We start from the raw sequence: 27540 nt of genomic DNA, 5'->3' as shown, positions 1-27540 counted from the left end.
TGGTCATTTTGTACGTTGAAAATTGTTTATTGTGAAATATTTTGTGTTTAAAAGTTGTGCAACAACATCCACTGCAAACCTTGATTAATATCTACACAAAATTTTGCCCCTTGCGGGCAAAATTTAAAAGAAAAAATTCTCATAGCCTTCGTGGTTTCATTTAGCCATTTTATTTCCAAAATGGCCACTGGTCACCACGAGGCTGAGGTGCAAGTCAAGCGTGACGCAGAGGCAGAAAAACAGGATGCTCTGTTACCTTACGCTGAACCTGACAACTCCGCCACCATCAACATCGACAACAGCAACAAATACAAAACAAAGGTCGCAAGGCCAAGCACCGTCAACACCATCAGTGAGTCCACCACCACCACCAACACCGACAACAACACCATGGCAGAATCTGCTACTAAAACTGCTATCCCTACTAAAGACGTCGCCACCAATAACAATACCAACATCACCGCCACCAAAGACCGTGCCGTCAATGCTACTAATACTACTAACACCACCGCCGTCACCAAGAACGACAACAACAACAACAACAACAACAACAACAACAACAACAACAACAACAACAACAACGACGACGACGACAACAACAATTCCCTTCAACCACTGCTCACTCCATCACCAACAAGTGAAAAAATAACGACGACAAGCAAACGAAATGCCGAAATTTGCGCTAATGCAGGACTAAATTACGCAGGCAATTTTCCACCCCTTGCTAGTTGCATAATCAGCAACCACAAACCTACAACCCACACCCCTGCCATCAACACCAACACCACCGACAGTAACAACAATAACAAAACAACAACAAACTTCGCCGAGGCGATAAAAGAAAAGGTAACAAAAGTTTCGTTTACTACACAACAGATTAAAGATTGCAGAAACCTTATTACAAATCAAAACGGAAAAATACTCTTACACATACCTCAGCACATACTGAATGAGGAGAAAAAAAAGACAATTGTATATAAAATCACAAATAAAAAAACAAAAAGTCCAGAAAAGGCAAGCACAGACAAAGTCGAAAAGTGCTTACGCCCCATCTGGGGATACAAGGATTGTGTGACTTGGCGAACAACTTCGCACACGTACAGGTGGTTTTTCAGAATGAAGAGTTGGCGAAGAAATTCTCAACGATAACCCTTCATTCTGATGAACTAACGTTGACACCGAGTTACCTCGGCCAGAAGGTGACGAAAGTCATTATCAGTGGTGTCCCCCAAGTGACTACAACACTGTGGATTACATCCGCCTTAACATCCGAAATGGAGGACATAAACATCCTAGATATCGGTGTTTCGGAAAACAAGGACTGGCTGGGAAAGAGAATAGAGTTCCTCTTCCACATAAGTCAAGAGGACATAAATAAAATCCCCACCCACGTACATCTTGAGGATGGCCGCAAGTTATACGTAGTAGTCGAGGGCAGAAGGCCACGATGCTATACATGTGGCAGTGAGGCACACCTCAAAAAGGAGTGCAAATCTGCTGCAAAATTACAACAACAACAGCCACAGGAAAAATCACAAAAGCCAGGATTATTGCCCACACCACAATATGGACAGCTAGTCAAGAAGCTGTATGCGGAAATGCAGGAAAAACAACAAAGAACAAGCCAACCCAACCAAACAACACCAACACCAGCGCCAAGAACAGAATCATCACCACCAACAACAAATAAACCAATTCCAACACCAAGAATAACAACGAAGAAGACAAGCACCAAGGATGTAGGAGAGACAATAACCACAACAAACCCCCCAGCAACACCCTCCCCGCGCACCACAACAATATCTACAACCGCACAAACACACCCAGACGCTTTACCCTTGCCCCCTGCTGATTCGTCAGACTTTTCATCTAACGATGAAAGTTCGACAGAATGGCAAATAGCCACAGGGGGTAAAAGAAAAAGATCAAGAAAAACCAAACAAGAAATCGCAACCAAAGCAGGGAGATACCTGAACCCTGAAAACTCCATACACAACAAAACAAGCACCAACACCACAAAAACAATGCTATCAGCGATAGACACAAAAGACTCCAAACTAATGGAGTACATCACAGGATACACAAACATTTGTGAAGATGACTTTAAAAATAGCAATCATCCACGCACTACACCACCCAACACATCAAAATACTACACATCACACAACACAACACACACACAAACTCAAAGCCCTCTTCCCAAATGCTGTAGGGGGTTTCCAGAAATATCTGTCCCAAAAACTATATAGAAACATCCTCGAAGACACATCAAAGAACGAGGAAGCCAAAACTTTCGACACAAGTAAGTAACTCTCTGTACTTTCATTTTTGTGTGTTTTAAAGCACACACCCCAATAGAATCATGGTCAAGATTGGTTGTGTGAATGCGCGTGGCTTGGGGTCTCCTTGGAAACAAGGATACCTCCTAAATGACATCAAGTCACATGATTTGGGAATCATAGCCATAAGTGAGACCAGACTCCACGAGCCACGGGCCCTAAAGTCCATGTTTGGCGGACAGTTTAACATTTATTTCGCTCCCTGTCTGCCGAGGATGGGCGGTAGTGGCACCGCGGTACTTTTTCACAAGAGCCTGGATCTCGAAGTCAAGACGATATTCGTAGACCCGGAGGGTAGACTGATCGTTCTGGATGTTGACGGCAGCAATGGGTGCGCTTTTCGACTCGTATCAGTCTACGCACCGCCCTTAACAGGTCGGGCGGATTTCTTTCGACGTCTAGAAGTATTCTTGGGAACGTCTCGTCCTTTACTCTTAGTGGGGGATTGGAATGCTACCTTGGACACGCATGTAGACTACGTGGGTAGAGACAGAAACAGAAGGGGATGCAAATGCCTCAGAGACCTGCTTAGACGATTCCAACTGTCTGACAGGTACCGACTCGACCACCCAAATGCACCAACGTGGACATGGAGCAACCGCAGTGGGTCGTCGAGATCGTATCTAGATAGGATACTGTGTAGGACAGTAGACAAGGATAACTTAGGATGTCCACAATTCCACACAGTCAGCTACACGGATCACAAATTGGTGACGTGTACGCTAGACTTAGATAAGGCACATAGACAGGGTCCTGGGTACTGGAAACTGAACGCATCATTCCCGTCCAGACAAGTTTTCAGAGACCGGATTAGCACACTAGTAAAGAGGGCTTTGACGGGAGCCATCATCAACAACAAATGGTGGTTTGCCCTCAAGAGAGCAGAGTAAAAGCAGAAGCGATTAGGTACAGCAAAGCACTAGCCATAGATAGAAATAGAGTAGAGGGTGAGCTAGTTAAGAAGCTAGAAGAGGCAATTAGAAGCGGCATCGCATCCGACGTTTTGGCGGCGAGGTTGGCCCTCGACCAACACTTCAACGCCAAACACGAAGGATGTGCTGTCAGAGCTAGGATGCGTGCTCTAAGGAACGAAGGTGTTGGAGCCGCGAGAGAGGCCCGGTGGCAGAGGCGCAACAGGGCAACAAAGCCACCATTCGGTCACTGGTAGATGAACAGGGGCGCGAATTGCTCGAGCCAAGTAAAATGTGTGAGGCCTTTCAGCAGCATTTTGCCCGACTGTTCGGGACGAGTGGAGGGCAAGAACGTAGGGTAGACTTCAGTGCCTACCTACATAGCCTGCCACGACTCTCGACAAGAAAGGCAGGGTGCTGCGAAGGTGCCATCACGGCGGCGGAAGTGCGGGAAGCGATGGCAGAATGCTCGAGGGACAAATTACCGGGTTTGGATGGTCTACCCTACGAATTTTACTATTGCATGCCAGACTTGTTTGGAGACGTCTTGGCAGCGGTATACTGCAACTGGCAGCAAAACGGGAGCATACCCGGTTTTGTGAGTCGAGGAGCTGTAACTCTGCTGAAGAAAGATCCAAACAAGGGAAACATTATAGATAACTTTAGGCCAATCACTCTGCTCAATGCAGACCTGAAAATTTTGACAAAGGTGTTAGCCAAGAGGTTGGCGCTTGTCATGGAGAAACTGTTCGACAACGCACAAACGTGCGCCGTGCCGGGCCGGAGCATCCATGACAACCTCCATCTGATGCGCTACATCATAGACAGGGTAGTTAACGAACCTGGCATGGGTGGGGCCCTGATCAACTTGGATCAATCGAAAGCCTTTGATAGGGTAGACCATCGATACTTGGAGGCAGTCCTGAGAGCGGCTGGTTTCGGTCCCGTCTTCCGCGGCTGGATAGCTGCCTTGTACAGAGGCATCCGTTCGGTAATTCGCGTAAATGGACATCTATCGAGACCCTTCGACATTGCACGTTCGGTCCGTCAGGGATGCCCCCTCTCGGCGCTTCTATACGTATTGACTCTTGAGCCACTACTGCGGAAGCTGGCGACTCTGAGGGGCATCCCGCGAGAATTAGGATGCGGGACGAGCGTGTCTGCATACGCGGACGACGTCACCGTCATAGTGTCAAGCCACGAGCACATCGAGCGGGTCGGCGAGACACTGAAAGACTACGAAGCGGTGACAGGAGCAAAAATCAACCGGGAAAAGTCAGTGGGCTTGCGGCTCGGCACCTGGAGAAGCAAGCCCATGCCGTCCACCAGACGGCCCGGTTGAGTTGCTCGGGGTCTGGTTCAGTCCGGACCTCCAAATGGAGAAGAACTGGAACGAGATAACGAGTAGGGTGGTCACTCTCGCCCAGCAATGGGCCGAGAGGAAACTGTCCCTAAAAGGTCGGGCGGAGGTGGTGAACGCGTACATCGCGTCCATCATCTACTACCGCCTGACCGTCGTACCTTGTCCCGACCCTACCATCACCAAACTAGAACGCATCCTCTTCCGCTTCTTGTGGAAAGGATGCGTCCCGATGGTCAGGCGATCCATTTGCTGTCAACACCCGTTAAAAGGAGGGCTGGGCATGCCGTGGTTGATGATGCGCAGACACGCGCTGAGACTGCGACATCTCCGGCTCTATGTAGACGACGGTGAACAGGTGTGGTCGCCGTTTGTGAGGCACGCATTCCCGCAACTCGTCTCCATGACCGAACTACAGTCGTGGATCAAAAAGAGGCCGAAGAAGGGCGAATGGCACCGCGAGTGTCGCGTTGCTCTCAAGCAACTCTGCCGTCCCGGGTCGACCTTGAGTGACTTCAACACAACCAAAGCATTCTATAGGGGATTAGTGGAGGGGAGGTACGACGACGAGCTCGGGGCAAACCTGGGCGTCGACGAGGAATACCTGACCCGCCTGTTTCAAACGACTTTCGGCCCGGGACCTATGGACAACTTCCAGAGATCCCTGGCCTGGCGGTGCTACCGAGAAGCGCTACCCGTTCGGGATAAGCTCTATAGGCATGGCTCGAGAAACACGGGGCCGACCTGCCCGAGATGCGGGCAGAGCGACGAAACCGCTCTGCACGCAATCGTGCAGTGTCCAGCAATTTCTCACCTGTGGGCTTATGTCGAACGACTGCTGTCACGTGTGGGACGTGTCGGTTTATCCGCCGAGTCTATCGTTAATATCGTCACGCCTCCTTCCTTCAAACAGGAAGGAAGAGCTATTTTTATCATACTTGTGGCTATGGCGAAAGAATGTATCTGGTGGACGCGTCTGAAAGGATTAGAGACAAACACTTTCCTCTCTGGTCAATCTCTCATCAACTTCTTCAAGTATCACTTGAAGAAAAAAGTGAGAGTAGAGAGGCAAGTTTTGTCTAGTGAATGTTTTAAAAAAAGATGGGTGAATGTAGCAAGGATGGCACGTATGAATGACGAAGCCACCTTGACTATGATTCTATGAACCGTAAAAATTAATACAGAGAGTTGCTTATTTGCAAAAAAAAAAAAAAGAAATATAACATGTGACTTCATTGACCGAGGTTACCGTGGTCTTTTCCGTAGGCTTTTCTTTCCACGGGTAAACCTCACCTGTCCTCCCCTTTACACTTCATATTGACATTTCTGTGATAACGATCCCTATTGATCAATTTTTTTCCTCTCCCCCTTTTTTTTAACCCCCCCTTTTTTTGTCCTCTTTCTCTCCTTTTACGATCCCTTTTGATCGACCCCCCTTTTTTTATTTTATTTTATTTTTTATTTTATTATTATTATTATTATTATTTTTTTTTTTTAAACCTTCAAAAGAAAAGCTCTACCTTGTAATTTGTTCTATCTGTGTGCAGCCCTGTGTGGCTAATAAAGAAACATATCTATCTATCTATCTATCTATCTATCTATCTATCTATCTATCAATCTATCTATCTATACGACAGGCTTCTTTCAGTTTCCGTCCGCCAAATCCACTCACAAGGCTTTTGTCGGCCCTAGGCTATAGTAGAAGACACTTGCCCCAGGTGCCACCTACTGGGACTGAACCCGGAACCATGTGGTTGGGAAGCAAGCTTCTTATCACACAGCCACTACTATATGTATATATATATATATATTTTAAGTCCTGTAAAATTTTGTACTGCAATACGTTTAGATGAATTCTGTGACCTGGCAGAATTGTTAGCTGTATTTCATCCGTCTTCAGGCTCCGAGTTCAAATAAGTACCAATCAAGCAATGGGGTTTATGTAATTGACTTACCAGCTACCGCAAAATTGCTGGCCTTGTGCCAAAATTTGAAACCATTATGTCCATATTTCTGGAGTTTTGTTTTCATAGTTTATGCTGGTTATGTTGGTTCTGGTTGTGTATTTTACGTTTGAAGTTCTAGCCTCAAGTCTGCTTCATCATTCTGATCTGTGATCAAAGGCAATACAAGCATGACCATCTCATATTTTTCAGACATATTGTGTCTACGATTACATTGTCTAATATGAAATTCTGTTTTTTTTTAAAGACAGTCAGAGGATCTTTTCGGTTTGAACGGCATTTTTTTCTAGCGGTGTCATATGAAATTGTCACCCATAATTATGACCCTAGTATCGATCTATTGCATTTCAATCTGTTTTATGGTTAGTGTTAGGGTTGGTGGGAAGAGTATCTTTTTTTCTTCACAAATGTAAATAAACCCAATCTGTTTTAGGGTTAGGGGTGGGGGGAAGGGTATCTTTTTTTCTAGCGGTGTCATATGAAATTGTTACCCATAATTATGACCCTAGTATCGATCTATTGCATTTCAATCTGTTTTAGGGTTAGGGTTAGGGTTGGTGGGAAGAGTATCTTTTTTTCTTCACAAATGTAAATAAACCCAATCTGTTTTAGGGTTAGGGGTGGGGGGAAGGGTATCTTTTTTCTTCACAAATGTAAATAAAGCCAATCTGTTTCTTAAACGAGGGACATATTCATACGGCACAGAATGTTTTTGTTACCTCAATAGACGTCATTGATTGGATGAAATTGCAGAAATTGAAGGAGAAAACAACAACAAATATCTTACAAACTATAGAATTTTCTCAACAAAACCAAGAGAAAAAGATGTTTTATAAACACATTCTGCCAGTATACGAAGTTTAAAATTTTTTAGTTACGTGGAAATTATTTTAAAAAACTGCCGTTCAAACCGAAAAGATCCGTAAGTTTGTACATAGTACAAGTTACCGAACAAGGTTATTTAACAGTAAGGATACATGTTCAGGGTGGTAAATGTGAAAAACCTTTTAAAATAAGTCACTTCTTCCCATATACATCCGTCCATAAGTGTCACCGCGTATTTATTTATATGTTAGCACGAAAGGCAAGTGTGTGACTGTTAATGTACAGGAGAAATAATCTACATAAAAGTTTAAATATCTACACTCACCATCTATCTAGTTGAAAATTGCTATTTGTCTTTCAAATTATTTACCACAAATAGTTATCGCTCAATGCTTTCTTGGCGCCTCTACGTTTTAATGCAACCGCTGAAACACCTGCAGTGTATCAGCGTACAGCAAAGAGAACTGATATGCGCGCGAACAAAGGAATAAAAGCAAAATATAAAAGAGAGAGAGAAAGAGTGGGTGGAGGGACGGGAGGGGGAAGAAAGTAACCCCGCGCTTTGTGCAGGTGATTGCTACTACGTAAGTTCTATAATAGATAACAGATACACAACTCCCTGAATAATTGCTGAGCTGCTTATTGAGAACCAAAAAAAGAAATTCGGAAGGATCACGTGTTCATTAATTTCTTTTGAAAGAAAAGTTGTCGATCAAGCAAACAATCAGGCGTATTGTGCCTAATTTATGACTGCATTGTTCGCTGACAAAGGAGAGAAGTTTTAAAGATATTAATAAATAAATGAGCTGTAACGGAGAAAATTCAGACAGATAGCAAGCAACTCCATGACACTAACTGACTGTTCTTGACTTGCGCATCAAAATTTTTCTAAAATTGATCCTTTTGTTATCTAAGCTTTGTAATTTAGCATAAAAGAGTAAATGACATCTATGAGATAATTAGATAGGACAGCAGATGAGGGCTGTGATTGATTTTTTTAATCTAAAAATAAATATATAAAGAATAACAATATAAATGAAATGAAAAAAAATACTTAAAATATCCTGTCTTTTTTTATTTTTAACTTTTACTTTCGTTTTGAATTGTTCTTTCACAGTCTCTGTCTGTCTTTGTTTTTTTTTTGTTTTTTTTTTGTAAATATCAAATATAATAAAATAATTATTTTGGTACGTGATAAGAAAACCATTACCAAATCACCCAAAAGTCTCCAAATCTTCAATTTGAAATTTCGTTAAAAAAAGAAATATCAAGACAGCGCCGATTAGTAACAGAGTCAGTCATGGCGTTTACCAATGGTGGCGGTGAAGGCAATAGAGGAATAAATAATAATAATAATAATAATAATATCAACAACAACAATAATAATAATAACAACATGAACTTCCAACTTGTTGTCTCTTGAGGTCTCTGGGTGAGACTTGGAGCCAACTTGTACAAATGTAAAGCAAAAGACAAACATAGAATAATAATAATAATAATGATAATAATAATAATGATAATAATGGTATAAAAGATGGGCTACAGCAAATATTCTGCTCAATATCAGATTTGCTTGTCAGTTGTTTGACCTTAACCAGATGAGCATGTCCCTTAGTGGCTGACGATATGTGCATCTCTGATCACGAGCAGGAGTAGTTGGGGAGAATCATAGCCGTGTGTTGAAAAGAATTCTTAGAGGTTTGGATAATTCACCTTTGGAAACATAGGTGGTTCGTTCAACATTTTTAATCCTTATTCAGAGAACTTTTGAGCAGGATGGGCTACTCGACCAGAAGAAAATTCTAACTGGGCCCCACACGCAAGGTCATGCACTGTTTATTTTGATATGAGATCATCATGTCGCGCACATATGGTTGTGATGCATGTGCCTGGTGTACCCTTATCAGAAGGGTAGTCATGATGGGTATACTGGGCTTCGTATATTTTACCCCTGTGTCACTTTGATGGCATGCACTGCTCTCTCACTCAATAATAATGATAATAATAATAAACAAATAGGCGCAGGAGTGGCTGTGTGGTAAGTAGCTTGCTAACCAGCCACATGGTTCCGGGTTCAGTCCCACTGTGTGGCATCTTGGGCAAGTGTCTTCTGCTATAGCCCCGGGCCGAACAATGCCTTGTGAGTGGATTTGGTAGACGGAAACTGAAAGAAGCCTGTCGTATATATGTATATATATATATATATGCGTGTGTATGTGTGTGTGTTTGTGTGTGTGTGTTTGTCCCCCCAACATCGCTTGACAACCAATGCTGGTGTGTTTACTTTCCCGTCACTTAGCGGTTCGGCAAAAGAGACCGATAGAATAAGTACTGGGCTTACAAAGAATAAGTCCCGGGGTCGAGTTGCTCGACTAAAAGGCGGTGCTCCAGCATGGCCGCAGTCAAATGACTGAAACAAGTAAAAGAGTAAAAGAGTAAACAAACTGAATTACAGAAACACCATTCTGTGTTATAAATTGCTTGATATAGTTGTATATGGATACGGTATAGAACACTGGTTTGTCTAATACTCATATCAATGGAATTTAAGGATATTTAATATGGTAATATTTTTTTAACAGCAATTATTATGATCCCAACTTGAGTATCTATATCAATGGTTCTTCAGGTAAATATTCAGAATATGTATACATACATACTTACATACATATATATATATATACATGGAACTCGACTGAGGAAAGAAAACTTCGAATGACCGACCTGTCCGTGTTTTTTCTTGTCCCTTTTTTGTATCATCTGTCTGGATGTTTTGTGTTCTTGTCCCATTTTTGTATTACTTTATATATATATATATATATATATTTATATAAAGTTAATCCAAACAAGAAAGCACAAAAAACACAACAATGCGACGACGTGGAACAAATATAGTATTATTGGACGCTCAGGAAAGAAGGAGGGTTTAACGTTTCGAGCGGAGCTCTTTGTCGGAAACATAGGAGAAGGAAAGATCCAGAGAAGGGAAGACAGGGAAAAAAATCGCCAACATGCGGTCAATATATATGTGGGGGGGGGGGCGCCACGATATTAAGCACAAGCAAAAGATCCCCAAGATGTTCAATGCCATTCCCCGCATATCTGGTTTTGTTTCGGAGTGACCATTAATATACCAGCACACCGGACACGAACCCAGAGTTTCTGAGGGCCGGTGCTATTGCCAGATAGTCGTTGAACCTACACTAGGTTCATCCGTCCTGAACCTGCGACCCTTATTGGCACTAGATATCTTGCCCTGATTTGTCTCTGGATCATATCACTAGGATGGAGAGAGTGTGTAAGATGTCGTGCAAGCCTTAGTGGACCTAAAGCTTTCTGTTGCGTATTCGCCAGCTAGGCAACTATCCAATGCCCAGTCGAGTGGGAGGACGCTGCAGTGCGCATGGAAGCTGCAGATGTGAACCCTGGTGAAGCCGATTGCTTCATGCACGGGTATTGCTGGCATTTTGCATGGGCAATGGTCAGTGATGGTCCTCCTCGGTCACGAGTGGACAGCCATCATCATCATCATTTATGCATGTATATCTTTCTTTATACACACATACATGCAGATAGATAGATGGATGGATGGATAGATAGGTAGGTAGATAGATGGGTGGATAGATAGATGGATAGGTAGGTAGATAGATAGGTAGATAGATAGATAGGTAGATAGATATGTAGGTAGGTAGGTAGATAGATGGATAGGTAGATAGGTAGGTAGATAGATAGATAGATAGATAGATAGATAGATAGATAGATAGATAGATAGATAGATAGATAGGTAGATAGATGGATGGATGGATGGATGGATAGATAGATAGATAGATAGATAGATAGATAGAGATAGATAGATACCGATAAACAATATATATATTCTTCTCTAAAAATATACAAAACTATACCTGAGTGAAAATAGAGAAGAGAAACGTAGCATAAGAAATTTAATCTACTATTAGCGATGATAATCTCAAATGCTTATCAGTTTAAAATGTAAGCGTATAACCGAAAGCAATAAATCTTATTCTTCGCTAATATCTAAGACCAGTTGGGAGACTGTAATTTTTAAAGCGGAAACAAACCATAATTTTTGAGTGAATAAACAAGTAAGAAAGATAAAAGCATAAAAGAAAAATCTCAGAACGGTTAAGATGGTAACATAATGGATCTTTTTTCAACATATCAGGGTGTAGAGTAAAGGCCAACGAAGTGAATATTTCTTGTCATTGATAGAAGAAATCCTGCTGAAATTAAACTTTGCCTTTCATCCTTCCGATGTCGATAAAATAATGCAGTAGTCAAGTTGCTGGTATAGATTTAATCGACTATAATCCACTAAATTTCCAACCCCTTCCCAAATTTATGGCATGGCACCATTGTTAAAAATCAATATTAGAAGCAAAGTTTTTCAAGTTGCCATTCCATCCAACGGTGTCTGAATGCATTGAAAGAAATAATATCTTCTGATGAAACATTCTCGATGAAGAAGAAAGAGAAGAAGAATTTGAGATTAAAATCTAATTCTAGCTTAGCGCTTCAATGTCGAAACTGTCTATTCCTGAAATTGTTGCTAAATGAAGGAGTATTATAATTCAGATTGGAACCGAAACCACAAAGCTTGATTCTTCTATAGAGTTAACTTTATTACAGTCGTAATATCATGTTGAATCATTTTATATATCGGGAACCATATAAACTACTTTTGCTATCGTCATTATCTTCATGCGATGCAGATATTAAAAGCTTTGCCTACACACAGATTATGATGTTTAATATGACAGTAGCACATGATTCTTTACAATATTACACTTCACAAGTTGGGCAAAGCGTATGATTTAGCTAAACCATCTTCATAAAGTAGAGAAATATAGAAGACAACTAAACTGATATTCAAGAAAACATCTATTGTATATATTGGAAACAGAATTTACTAGAAGCGTAGCTTTCGTAAAATGAGACATACCATTATATAGTATAATGAAAGCTGCAGCAGATATGTTCAATGGGTTTTCTTATCGACTGCATTGCGCTTAACAATCTATTATTAACAGTTTTAATAAGTTTCTCACGATCTTCTTTTGAAAATGTCCATATTTCATCCTAAAATTTCTGAAATCATTCAAATTCGATTACCTTTGAAAAATTCGTTGGACAAAGGTTACTCAATGATTCTTGTACATGCGCTCATACATAATTTAATTTATATATGTATATATATATAAATGTATATATGTATGTATATCTGTGTGTGTGTCTGTGTATATGTACACGCATACATACATACATATATATATATATATATATATATATATATATATATATATATATATATATATATATTATATATATATATATATATATATATGTATATACGCACACATAATAAATACATACATGTAAGTATGTATATATATATATATATATATACGCACACATAATGAATACATACATACATGTGTATATATATATATATATATATATATCCACATATAGTATATATTTATGAACACAAGTACACCGATGAATTCATATATGTGTACGAAAATATGTATATATATTAATTTAACAACATACAATAATAATAGAACATATATAGTTTAAAATATATGTATGCATGTATATATATGTTTATATATATATATATAATATATATCCAGGCATACACGGAGATACACAAGTACACATAAGCTTATATCTACCAATTTAACCGCCCTCCCTCTCACTCTGTCTCTCCCGCTCTGTATATATTTTTTTAGGAACACTGAATCTTGAAGTAGATAAGCCATAAAATATAGCGTGTAACGACAACAACAACAACAACAACAATATATATATCATATATATATATACATATATATATATATATATATACATATATATATTATATATATATATATATATGTATATATACATATATATATATATATACTACACTCTCGGAGTGGTTGGCGTTAGGAAGGGCATCCAGCTGTAGAAACACTGCCAGATCTGACTGGCCTGGTGCAGCCTTCGGGCTTGCCAGACCCCAGTTGAACCGTCCAACCCATGCTAGCATGGAAAGCGGACGTTAAATGATGATGATGATGATGATGATATATGTATATATACATATATATATATAAAATATGTATATATACATATATATATGTATATGTATAATACATATATATATATACGATCTATCAGTCGCCATGATAGATCGTTAGCTACTACACACATTTTTTTCTCACCTTGTTTTTTCTGTGTCCCTTTCTGTGGAAGAGCGTAGGCTCGAAATGTAAAAGACTTTTTCTATTCCTGTATGTATGTATGTATGTAATGTATGTATGTAATGTATGTATGTATGTATGTATGTATGTATGTATGTATGTATGTATGTATGTATGTATGTATGTATGCATGTATGTATGTATGTATGTATACAGCTGTTTGCAACATTACACCATATACATTCATTATCGGCATCATAAGAATTTTATAAACTTTCGAGAGAACAGTTCTTTATTATTTTTTTTTTGGTACAGTGGATCTTGAAGCACATAAAGCTATTAATAATAGCATGTAAATTATTAAGTCGAAAACACCATATTGGATAGAAAAAAGTCGAAGGCTATGTAAGAAAGTCAATACTGTTAAAAATTATGTCTTTTGACACCAACGATGTACAAAGTTTAAGTAATCGACAAAATATTATTGAAGTGTCATTTAGTTTTATATAATTGTAGATTTTGAAGATATATTCCCGGCAAAGTGGTGCAAAGTGTTTATGAAGTCTCCAAATATTCCAAACCTAACATAGTTATAGTCTTAAAATATCAAATTATGAACATCGTCTAAAATATTTCAAAGTTTTACAATCAACAGTAGCAAACATATCTAGGATCTTTTCGGTTTGAACGGCAGTTTTTAAAAATAATTTCTAGGTAGCTGGTAGAATGTGTTTATAAAACATCGTTTTCTCTTGGCTTTATTGAGAAAATTCTATAGTTTGTAAGATATTTGTTGTTTTTTTTTCTTCAATTTCTGCAATTTCAACCAATCAATGATGTCTATTTGAGGTGAAAACATTCTGTGCCGTATGAATATGTCCCTCGTTTAAGAAACAGATTGGGTTTATTTACATTTGTGAAGAAAAAAAAGATGCCCTTTCCCCCACCCCTAACCCTAACCCTAAAACAGATTGAAATGCAATAGATCGATACTAGGGCCATAATTATGGGTGACATTTTCATTTGACACCGCTAGAAAAAAAACCCATTTTCCGTAGCGGTGTCGTATGAAATTGTCACCCATAATTATAACCCTGGTATCGATCTATTGCTTTTCAATCTATTTTAGATTTAGGGTTAGGGTTAGGGGTGAGGGAAGGGTATATTTTTTCTTCACAAATGTAAATAAGCCCAATCTGTTTCTTAAAGGAGGGACATATTCATTATGCACAGAATGTTATTTACCTAAATGGACGTCAGCGATTGGTTAAAATTGCCGAAATGCTCGAAATTAAAGACGAAATATCTTACAAACTATAGAATTTTCTCAATAAAGCCAACAAAAAATGATGTTTTATAAACACATTCTACCAGTATACGAAGTGTAAAACTTTTTTTAGTTACTTAGAAATTATGTTACAGAGTGCCGTTCAAACCGAAAAGATCCGAACACAGAACTATTGAACTAAGCAGAAACCTAAATATATATATATCCTAGTATTACGAACTGTAAACATTAAGATACAAACGTCAGACATTGAGAGTCACTGTACGCTGCTGCCCGTATATGCCTGAAAGAGAGAGAGAGAGAGGGGGCAAGACAGAAGACAGGGAGATGGGGGGGGGAGAGAAGATGGAGAGAGAGGGGGGGATGGAGTTAAGAGGGAAGTGTGAGGCAGAGGAGCTGTTATCAGAATGGCGGGAGAAATTACAAAAGATTGTTAGAGAATATGATTGATTATGTTAACCAAGAGACCAACTCAATTTAAATTTATCAGTCATATTTGACGGGGTCATTGTTTTTATAATGATTAAGTGTTATGTTTAAATGTGTGTCTGTGTGTATGTATTTTTTTTTTTTATTATTTGTTTCGATCATTGGACTGTATCCATGCTGGGACACCATCTTCAAGGGGCTGGACTTGACCCCAGAACTTATTACAGTCTGTTTGATACAATACCAGTTTTTACACTAGTAAACATAGACACGGCCCCCACTCACCCTATGTATATATATGTGTGTGCGTGTGTATGTATATACACACATACATCCATTGATAGATATGTTGCGTGTGTATCTGTGTGTGTGTATGTGTGTAAATATATATTTAAAAAAAAATTTTTTTACTTGTTTCAGTCATTTGACTGCGACCATGCTGGAGCACCGCCTTTAGTCGAGCAAATCGACCCCGGGACTTATTCTTTGTAAGACCAGTACTTATTCTATCGTTTTCTTTTTGCCGAACCGCAGGAGTGGCTGTGTGGTAAGTAGCTTGCTTACCAGCCACATGGTTCCGGGTTCAGTCCCACTGCGTGGCATCTTGGGCAAGTGTCTTCTGCTATAGCCCCGGGCCGACCAATGCCTTGTGAGTGGATTTGGTAGACGGAAACTGAAAGAAGCCTGTCGTATATATGTATATATATGTGTGTATGTGTTTGTGTGTCTGTGTTTGTCCCCCTAGCATTGCTTGACAACCGATGCTGGTGTGTTTATGTCCCCGTAACTTAGCGGTTCGGCAAAAAGAGACCGATAGAATAAGCACTGGGCTTACAAAAATAATAAGTCCCGGGGTCGAGTTGCTCGACTAAAGGCGGTGCTCCAGCATGGCCGCAGTCAAATGACTGAAACAAGTAAAAGAGTAAAGAGTATATATATATATATATTATATAAAGGTGTAGGTGTGTGTGTGTGTGGAGGGAAAGAGAGCGAGAAAGAGAGATGTATGTACACAGTTATGTGTGCGCAAACAAACACACAGAGAATTTATGTGTCCTTCTCTTTATATGTATACATGTACATTATATGTGTGTGCTGAGTGTGCATGTATGCGTGTGTGTGTGTGTTTGTATCGGCGAAAGATAAAAATAACAGTGAGAAAATCGAAAAAAAAAAACAGTCCTTTCCACCCTCCGCTATTTGTTCTACGCAGAATTAAAGATATGTTCTTATAAATATCAGTGCGGGAAATGCAGTAAACCAGTGTGACTGGGCCTACCAAAACCTTTTACGAATGACACTATCGTTCAATAATTGCTGTGGTGTGATTACATTCCCGTAGCTTAGAGGTTCCCCCCAAGATAGGAGCACTCCGTCGGTTACGACGACGAGGGTCCCAGCTGATACGATCAACGGAACAGCCTGCTCGTGAAATTAATGTCCAAGTGGCTGAGCAATCCACAGACATGTGTACCCCTAACGTAGTTATCAGGGAAATTCAGTGTGAAACAGAGTGTGACACGGTTGGCCCTTTGAAATACAGGTACTACTCATTTTTGCCAGCTGAGTGGACTGGAGCAACGTGAAATAAAGTGTCTTGCTCAAGGACACAACGCGTCGCCGGGAATTGAACTCCCGACCTTACAATCGTAAGCCGAATGCCCCTAACCACTAAGCCACGCGCCTTCTTGGTTCCCCCCAAGAATTAAACGATAAAATAAGTGTCAGGCTTAAAAAAAAAACAAAAAAAAAACTGACTAGGGTTGATTCATTCGACTAAAAGTCCTTGGAAGTGTTGCTTGGCATGGCCAGCGTCTGATGACAGGAACAAGTAAAAAAATAAAAGAATAAAGTGCAGCGAAACTATTCCGTCTTGGGGAAAAAACGGCGCCATTTTTTCTTGTTCTTTCTTGTTTTGCTGGGAGCTTAACTCTAGTAGCAAGGTACTCAAAGCGTTATATTATCTAGTATTTTAGAGTGTCATACTCTGAAGAATTAACTACTACTACTACTACTACTACTACTACTACTACTACTACTACTACTACTTCTTCTTCTTCTTCTTCTTCTTCTTCTTCTTCTTCTTCTCCTCCTCTTCCTTCGTCTACTTCTTTTTCTTCTTCTTTCTTCTTCTTTTTTCTGTCTTCTTCTTCTTCGTCTTCTTCTTTTTCTTCTTCTTTTCTTCGTCTTCTTTATTCTTCTTCTTTTTTCTTCTTCTTCTTTCTTCTTCGTCTTCTTCTTTTTCTTCTGTCTTCTTTTTTCTTCTTCTTCTTCTGTCTTCTTTTTTCTTCTTCTTCTTTCTTCTACTTTCTTCTTCTTCTTCTTAGTTCTTTTTCTTCTTCTTCTTCTTCTTATTATTTTTTCTTCTTCTTTCTTCTTCTTCCTCTTCGTCTTCTTCTTCTTTTTTTTCTTCTTCTTCTATCTTCTTCTTTTGTCTTCTTCTCCTCCTCCTCCTCCTCCTCCTTCTTCTTCTTCTCAATAAAAGAATACACACACACACACACACACACAATATCTATCTATCTATCTATCTATCTATCTATCTATCTACGTGTGTGTGTGTATGATAAGCTACTGCGCTGTCGGAGGACTGAACGTGAAACCATATGGTTGGTCGCAAAATTGAATTTCTTAAGCAGGCAGCCATGCCTACAACTATAATGTCGAAATATTATTCATACCAAGCATGACTCCAATGTTTCATAACTGTGGAACAAAATTTTAACTCTTTTTTCTTTGGCCAATGAATGTTATTTCCTATTTGCTTCTATCTAGAAATCAAAGGAAACGACTACTATTCCCTTCATATTCCATATTTTCCATTACATTTCAGACAGCTTCACCACTGTGTTACTGAAGCGGGAAATATCATTATAGCAACTACTAGCAGTATCGCCCGGCGTTGCTCGGGTTTGTTTCGACCCTTTAGAATTGGAATTTTTGAAAAGTAAAAATTTTGCAATATATAGCTTGTTATTCTCTTTAAGTGAACATTTTTCTGGTTGAAATACACCGAAAAATGGCGACACAGTAGTCAAAACGTCGTAAAAAAATAGGTATTTTCATAGAAAAAAGGCACCTTTTTGATGTAAATAATTTTTGGTGTTAACATTGTCCGATTTGAATTTTTTCTTCTACGGAAGGAAGAGCAAGCCTTCTTCTATCATACCCTCAATTTTGGTCAACTTGCGCCACAGGGTCTCGGAGGAGATAGTGTTAGTTGAAGGCTACTAAACCTGCCATACACAGACAATTCAGCTTTATATAAGAGAGATCCTGCTCAACACCACAGATTTGCTTGTCAGTTGTTTGACCTCAGCAATTTGAGCAGGTCCCCTTGTGACTAACAATATGTATTTCTTTACTACCCACAAGGGGCTAAACACAGAGGGGACAAACAAGGACAGACAAACGGATTAAGTCGATTATATTGACCCCAGTGCGTAACTGGTACTTAATTTATCGACCCCGAAAGGATGAAAGGCAAAGTCGACCTCGGCGGAATTTGAACTCAGAACGTAACGGCAGACGAAATACGGCTACGCATTTCGCCCGGCGTGCTAACGGTTCTGCCAGCGAGCCGCCTTAACAATGTGACTAACAATATGAGCGCCTCTGATCCCGAGCAGGTGTAGTGGGGAAAGGATTCTCTGGGGTTTGAATGTATGTAGCAAAAGCCAAGTTTGAATGAAATATTAGCCATTTTTCATACCTTCTAGGAGTATGCAAATAGGAAATAAGAAGCGCAAAAATCGAGTTTTGGTGTTAACATGGTCCGATTTGAATTTTTTCTTCTACGGAAGGAAGAGCAAGCCTTCTTCTATCATACCATCAATTTTGGTCAACTTACAGTCTAATTGTATAATTTAACTTTTTATAACTGTTGTTCACTACTAATCATCTCATTTCTTTTCTCCTTTGCAGACGCTGTACTCTCTAAGTGACATCAATGAACAGCTGCCGTAATGAATTGGTTACTGTCATTAGTGATCTTGCTCCACCTGATATTTCTTCGTTTAAGTTTTTGTATAGATCTCATCTATCATGTCAAAGAAAACAGAGGCCCTGGCAGCTATGTGGGCGATATAGCCTCTGATTCCCATATATTAGAACATCTTAAAGATCCAAGTTTAATCACATACAACCGGTTACGACAGAGACAAACTAGCAGCTCACAACTATTTAACGTCACTAAGACAGGAAAACTTTTTACTGCTCAGACTTTGGATGCTGAATCGCTCTGTTTTTACAACACGGAATGCTTTAAGATTATCAAAATAGCTGTCCGCAAAGCTGAAGCGTTTATGAAAATACTTAAAATCAAGGTAATCATAGAAGATATTAATGATCATCAGCCTGAATTTCCCGTAAAACAAGTTAACATTCAGTTTGACGAAACTGATGGCAAAGGAACCATGAAATCTATACCTAATGCAGTAGATAAAGACGTTGGTTTATTGAGTTCTTCAATAACATATCTATTGAAAAAAAAGTTTGATGAGCCTTTTACATTGTCCGTAACAAAACGAGTTATTGGTACTTCAAAATTAAATATAATTTTGGAAAAGAAGTTAGACAGAGAACTGAAAGATAGTTATATGCTCCAAGTTATTGCAAAAGATGGCGGTATACTGCCTCGAGAAGGAAGATTAAATATTCACATATCTGTAACTGACATTAATGACAACGCTCCAGTTTTCACGCAAAATATTTATAATATTTCAATAAGAAATTTTCACCCAAAAACGCGACCAATTATTATTTTGTCTGCGAAAGATTTAGACTCTGGCGAAAATAGTCGAGTCTCATATCATTTCAGCTCCGAAACATCGGACACAGCCAAAATATATTTCCAACTCAACAGTGAAACTGGTGAAATTTTCGTACAGAAGAAAATTACTTTTAGACAGAAACAGAAATATAAGCTGTTCGTTGAAGCCAGAGATGGTGGAAACCCACCCTTAAGTTCCACAGCCATGGTGCTCGTGAATGTAATTAATCAACAGAATAATGCACCAGAAATAGACGTAAATTTCGTTTCTGAATTATCAAAAGATACTGCTAGTATCTCGGAGGGAACTAAGGTTGGCAGTTTTATTGCATATGTTAGTGTTATTGACAACGATATCGGAATGAATGGAGAAGTTGATTGTAACCTAGAGCACGAGAAATTTCAGCTGTTAAATTTAGGTTCTAACGAATATAAAATAATAATGAAAAAGCAAGTTGACAGAGAAACGAAAGAATTTTATGATATTAGTCTCAGCTGTCAAGACAAAGGATCACCGTCTCTGAGGAGAGAACGAAATTTTTCTATCCAAGTGATGGATGTCAACGATGTACAACCACAATTTACAAAAGACACTTTCAAATTTCTGACATATGAAAATGAGGACCATAAGTTTCCAATCGGCTTTGTTAATGCAACTGATGCTGATCAGGGCTCCGGGGGTGAACTTACTTATTTTTTGTTAAGTAACAACGAATATTCTATACCCTTTGAAATCACTGATTATGGATTTATTTCCACAACAAATTCCTTGGATCATGAACAAAAGGATACATATCAATTTAAGGTGTTAGTAAAAGACAATGGAAATCCTTCTTTAAACAATACAGCAAATGTTATTGTTGAAGTTATGGATGAGAATGACAACGTTCCCTATTTTACTTTCCCTAGTGTTAATCCTTTTAGTCTAGATGTCCACTATCAACCACATCGAAAAAATGAAATAGCAGTTCTGAGGGCATCTGACAGAGACAGTCATGTAAACGCTTTTCTGAGATATGAAATAATAGGGGGTAACAACAAACAACTGTTTGCTGTGAACCCTTATACAGGAGTTTTATTTTTCTCTCGAACTGTTTATCAAAATGATGCAGGGTCATATAATTTAGACTTAGTTGTTCAGGACAGTGGCACGCCGGTTTTATCAGCAATGACCACTTTATCTTTAGTACTGACCGTCAGCAACAAAACAGCAAAAATGTTGACGACCGTCGACATATATTCAGACGAGATGATAGATATGAATCTTGTCATCGTCATTGTTGCAGGTGCCGTCATTGTGTCCGCTGTCGTCGTTGTGTCTATAACCATTTGCATCGTCAGATGCAATAACAGCCGAAGTCCTCAACATAGAACTGAGATTAGCCAATGTGATCAATCAGGTAAAGAAAAGAACTTATTGATTTATCAAACCAACAATCCCGTTTTCTCGACGGGCAATCCCGATGAAATTAAAAACAGAAATACTCAGTCATTGAGAATGGGGAATCAAGAAGATTTGCAGCAAGAATGGAAAATTTCAGCCGCATCACGAAGTCTCCCAATGACACGGCAGGTAAGTCTCTCCAACCAAAATTACCTTTACCAAAACTTGTTTAAAATATTTACCAGCTTTTAATTTTATTACATGTTTCTTTGAGATTAACAACTGATAAAATCAATGGCATAGCTACAGTGTGTGTCGTCTGTGGAGGCACATGGCCTAGTGGTTAGAGCAGCGGACTCGCAGTCAATGGATCACGGGTTCGAATCTCAGACCGGACGATGTGTGTGTTTATAAGCGAAACACCTAAGCTCCACGCGGCCCGGCAGAAGGTAATGGTGAACTTCTGCTGACTCTTTCGCCACAACTTTCACTCTTTCCTCCTGCATCTTGCAGCTCACCTGCGACGGACCGGCGTCCCGTCCAGGTGGGGAACCTATACGCCAAGAAACCGGGAAACCGGCCCTTATGAGCCAGGCATGGCTCGAGAAGGAACAAACAATAACAAAAGTGTGTGTCGTCTGGGACAGCTTTTGAGTTTGCCTCCCTCCAAGTGTCCCTGAACCTTTACAGGCTTATACAGTTGATACAAAAGAGCCGCCTCCATAAAAGGGTCACCGGGGAGGACCACTACTACAATCCACTCGCTACGTTACTGAGCAAATCTAAGATGATGTTCGAGATTTTAAGATTATGTATCTCAATTATATACGTTGACGAATGCTGTTGTTGTTGAGTCTTAAATTATCGTTAAACTAATACATCTGTTTGTTGTCTACACCATCTGTCTTCAACTTTTGTTGTTTTGTGAATTCTCCCTATATATATACACTCTTTTACTTGTTTCAGTCATTTGACTGCGGCCATGCTGCAGCACTGCCTTTAATTGAGCAACTCGACCCCGGGACTTATTCTTTTTGTAAGCCCAGTACTTATTCTATCGGTCTCTTTTTCCGAACCGCTAAGTAACGGGGACATAAACACACCAGCATCGGTTGTGAAGCAATGCTAGGGGGACAAACACAGACACACAAACAAACACACATACATATATATATATATACATATATACGACAGGCTTCTTTCAGTTTCCGTCTACCAAATCCTCTCACAAGGCATTGGTAAACCCGGGGCTATAGCAGAAGACACTTGCCCAAGATGCCACGCAGTGGGACTGAACCCGGAACCATGTGGTTGGTTAGCAAGCTACTTACCACACAGCCACTCCATTATATATATATAATGGAATAATTACTATGAAACATTGTGTAGAATATATTGTATAAAGGATCGTGGGTAAAGCCAAAACAATGCGAAGTAAATGGAAGGCAAATCACAAGAAGACAAATGTATGAATTAATGCAGACTTACCTTGCATTCAATATTTCGGGGCTTTAACCCCATTTTCAAGAAATTAACGAATGTTGCCGATGTGCGTGTGTGGAGTGGACATGCACGGAAAGGTATTGCTACAGCAGCCAGCTAGCTTCCTGTAATTCTCTTATGTTGTTGATATTTGGTTTCCTGTGGTGTATGAGATTCTAAGGTTGCCCCTGATCCGCTGTGTTGCCCTGGTGTGCACTGTGAATTCCAGGGTCTGGCATTTCCGTAGATGCTAGACACGGGAATTCACAGTGCATTTACCTCGCATTGTTCTGGCCTTACTCACGATCCTTTATAAATATATACATATAACATATAAATATATATATATATTATATATATATATATATATATATATATATATATATATTATATATATATATATATATATATATATATATATATATACATATATGTATGCATGTATTTGTGTGTCTGTGTCTGTCCACCCACCATTGCACGACAACCGATGTCGGTGTGTTACGTCCCTGTGACATAGCAGTTCGGCAAAAGAAACCGATAGAATAAGTACTAGGCTTACAAAGAATAAGTTTTATGGGCGTAGGAAACGTGTACCTCATCAGATATTTGGAGATAAATTCTGTCTCTGAACGTCTGATGATGTGGACATGTCCCACTCCCACGAAACTCTGAGTAACACGGAGCTGAGTTAAAACTACCATTAAATACATGTAACTCAAGCCAAATAGGTTGAGAATTACTTTTGTTTGTTCACTCGCACGTCTATATGACTCACGGCCGTTGGCAATTAATTAAAAGCACCACGTGACTTGAAAACATATTAAAGGTGGAACAGTGTAATGTATGTAATTATTGGGCTTTGGTTAAATAAAGCAGAAAATTTAGAATTTTGGGACATTCGCCAATACTAAGTCAAGCAGTATTCTTAATTCTGTTTCGATCCCGACTGCAATCAATTTTTTCATTCATAGTATTAATTATTTTATTAAAGGTAAAAGAAAAGAACACACTTCAACCAGCCGTCACTCACGAGGGAGTATGGCTTGGTAACAAGCAGTATGATTTTGCTTATTATTTTAGGTTCTTGGGATGGAAGCACTCCGTCGGTTACGACGATGAGGGTTCCGGTTGATCCGAATCAACGGAACAGTCTGCTCGTGAAATTAACGTGTAAGTGGCTGAGCACTCCACAGACACGTGCACCCTCAACGTAGTTCTCGGGGATATACAGCGTGACACAGAGAGTGACAAGGCCGGCCCCTTGAAATACAGGTACAACAGAAACAGGAAGTAAGAGTGAGAGAAAGTTGTGGTGAAAGAGTACAGCAGGGATCACCACCATCCCCTGCCGGAGCCTCGTGGAGCTTTTAGGTGTTTTCGCTCTATAAACACTCACAACGCCCGGTCTGGAAATCGAAACAGCGATCCTATGACCGCGAGTCCGCTGCCCTAACCACTGGGCCATTGCGCCTCCACTTTAGGTTCCTACCTAGTAGGGATATACGTAGTGAGCAGGCACAGGTACTCTTTCATTCCCGCCATTCTTGGTACAGGGATATATCATGGATATGAGAGCTGGAGGGAAGGAGGGATGCACCAGAACCTAGCTGGTACTCGAGATAACTAAGTAAACTAGAACAACCTAAAAGGGAATTACTTTACTCGTGGACACAACACACTGCCCGGTTCAGGAACAGAACTCATTGCATTATGATCGGGACCCATTCTCACCACCATGGCAAGCGCTTTTACTTTAGTAACCCTTCAAATGTCACGACTCACATTTCTCTTTTCTTTAAGTCCGTTTCTGATAAACCGATTTAAACTCTTTCATCTCCCTTTAGTATACATCTTCTAACTTACTAAAGGCACTCTAAGGTTTTTGTAATACTGTTTTAATGGGATAGTATAAGCTTACGAGTACTTCAGTCTCTTTCTCTCTCTCTCTCTCTCTCCCTCTACACATACACACTCATATACATATACATACACGCATATGCATACGTAGCAGTAAAAATATGTAAAACTTACCAGAAGTTTCTCATTTAAGTATGCATGAGAATATCTAGACCAGTGCTTTTCAAACATTTTGCTAAAGCGGAACCCCAAGGAAACGTTCCACTGGCTCGAGGAACCCCTGTGCAATAATTCAATTGTCTTATGCACACATATCTGCACAGGAGAATTAAAAATTACTGTCGATTTTAGCATTTTTGTAACTTCTTGCGGAACCCCTGGACTGTACTGGCAGAACCCTAAGGTTCCGCGGAACCCTGGTTGAAAACCACTGATCTAGACATACAACTATATGCATGAGAAAACACACATAAAACAAATCGTACAATTTTGCACATGCACTGACTGCAAATAATGCACATATATACACATACATGCAAAAATACCCCAGTTGATGTTGTTGAAATTCCAATGAAGAAGCCTTAGATGTAGGTTAGAAATCGGCTCTTTCTCTAGTGACAAGAAATTTTGAAAAACTGAATAATGACATACATACGTACGTATGTAGTATATAATTTACATATGTACAGTAATCACTCGGATGCAGAAGCACTCCGTCGGTTACGATGATGAGAGTTCCGGTTGATCCGATCAATGGAACAGCCTGCTCGTGAAATTAACGTGTAAGTGGCTGAGCACTCCACAGACACGTGTACCCTTAACGTAGTTCTCGGGGATATTCAGCGTGACACAGAGAGTGACAAGGCTGGCCCCTTGAAATACAGGTACAACAGAAACAGGAAGTAAGAGTGAGAGAAAGTTGTGGTGAAAGAGTACAGCAGGGATCACCACCATCCCCTGCCGGAGCCCCGTGGAGCTTTTAGGTGTTTTCGCTCAATAAACACTCACAACGCCCGGTCTGGGAATCGAAACCGCGAGTTCGCTGCCCTAACCACTGGGCCATTGCGCCTCCACAGTAATCACTCACCATATCGCGGTTCACATATTGCACCCCCAGTACCTTGTGGATGTTTTCTGGCTAATATATGTAAATTCATATCGCGCACTCCTCAGCATACCGCGGGTTTCTGCGGCCAATTGGTATTTATATTTTTTAGATTCTAAATATTTCTGTAGTAAAATAAGCATTTTCATGCCTAAAAATTAATGAATCAATAAATAAAAATACAGTATAGCACCGTGTAACACATTAATTAATAGCACCGTGTAACACATTAATTAATAGCACCGTGTAACACATTAATTAATAGCACCGTGTAACACATTAATCAAAATATATTAAAAGAAAATACGTAGTGTATCGTAGATGAGTAAACAAAATATCGCACATACTGTATGGAACACTCAGGAGGTAAAAAAGAGAAGACACGAGTACCCCAATACTCCTAAGAGCGTGGGGAGATTTATAAAAGCTTAAATATATAAAAATAATAAAATAAATATATACAAATTATAAAAAATAATAAAATAAATAAAAGGCGCAGGAGTGGCTGTGTGGTAAGTAGCTTGCTTACCAACCACATGGTTCCGGGTTCAGTCCCACTGCGTGGCATCTTGGGCAAGTGTCTTCTACTATAGCCTCGGGCCGACCAAAGCCTTGTGAGTGGATTTGGTAGACGGAAGCTGAAAGAAGCCTGTCGTATATATATATATATATATATATGTGTGTGTGTGTGTGTGTGTGTGTGTGTGTGTGTATGTTTGTGTGTCTGTGTTTGTCCCCCTAGCATTGCCTGACAACCAATGCTGGTGTGTTTATGTCCCCGTCACTTAGCGGTTCGGCAAGAGAGACTGATAGAATAAGTACTGGGCTTACAAAGAATAAGTCCCGGGGTCGAGTTGCTCGATTAAAGGCGGTGCTCCAGCATGACCGCAGTCAAATGACTGAAACAAGTAAAAGAGTAAAGAGTATACAGTACAGTACTGTTTCTACTTCGTCGATTTTCACCTATCGCGGGTTGTTTGGGAACGTAACACCCGCGATAATCGAGGGATTACTGTACTCAAAAGAAACCGCTATTCTTTTTGAAGAAATACAGTAGTTATGGTGGTGGTATTAAAATTTCGTAGCAGTTCGCTCGTCATTCTTGCATCTGAGTTCGAATAGTGTTGTAATCGAGCTTCCAACGCTTTGTGTTAATAAATTAATTCTGCTACTATATTCTACTTCATAAATATTAACCATTGCTCATTCAAAAACGAATTAATTTAATTCTTTTTCCTAAAAGATCTTTAATAATTCTGCGTGTTACTTCATTACTTAGCCCGTCTGTAACGCTTTCACGTGATTAGTTGAAAAGAAAAGCGAAGAGCGAAAGAAAAAGGAGAGGGAAAAAGGGTAAGGCGAAGAGTGAGAGTGTTGTGTATAAAGTCTATTAAATTGTACACAAAGTATATAAAGTGTATATATAAAGTGCATTAAGTAATCATTGTATTCCAATTTCCTTCACTTTTTAATGAGTAGCAGATGAGCGATTATCTTTTGATATAGACACAAGCTACGCTTTCAGGTTTGTTGAATAAAGTTTGCAGGAGTGGCATAGGCGCAGGAGTGGCTGTGTGGTAAGTAGCTTGCTAACCAACCACATGGTTCCGGGTTCA

The 27540-nt window shown here is 39.6% G+C and overlaps 1 protein-coding gene across 2 annotated transcripts in view; it reads left to right on the top strand.

Annotated features, from left to right (window-relative positions):
- Positions 1 to 27540, top strand: part of LOC115218988 (protocadherin-18) — a 280881-nt gene that overhangs the window by 193037 nt on the left and 60304 nt on the right. For both annotated transcript variants that reach the window (XM_036508633.1, XM_036508634.1), the window contains one exon: positions 19250 to 21669. In XM_036508633.1, the coding sequence (XP_036364526.1) occupies positions 19291 to 21669 (2379 nt within the window). In that variant the 5' untranslated portion in view covers positions 19250 to 19290. The remainder of the gene's footprint in view (positions 1 to 19249; positions 21670 to 27540) is intronic.

Source organism: Octopus sinensis, linkage group LG14 (assembly GCF_006345805.1).
Source record: "Octopus sinensis linkage group LG14, ASM634580v1, whole genome shotgun sequence".
Taxonomy (NCBI): domain Eukaryota; kingdom Metazoa; phylum Mollusca; class Cephalopoda; order Octopoda; family Octopodidae; genus Octopus; species Octopus sinensis.
The sequence above is the reverse complement of the archived record's forward strand: the minus strand, read 5'-3'. Positions and strand labels throughout refer to the sequence as shown.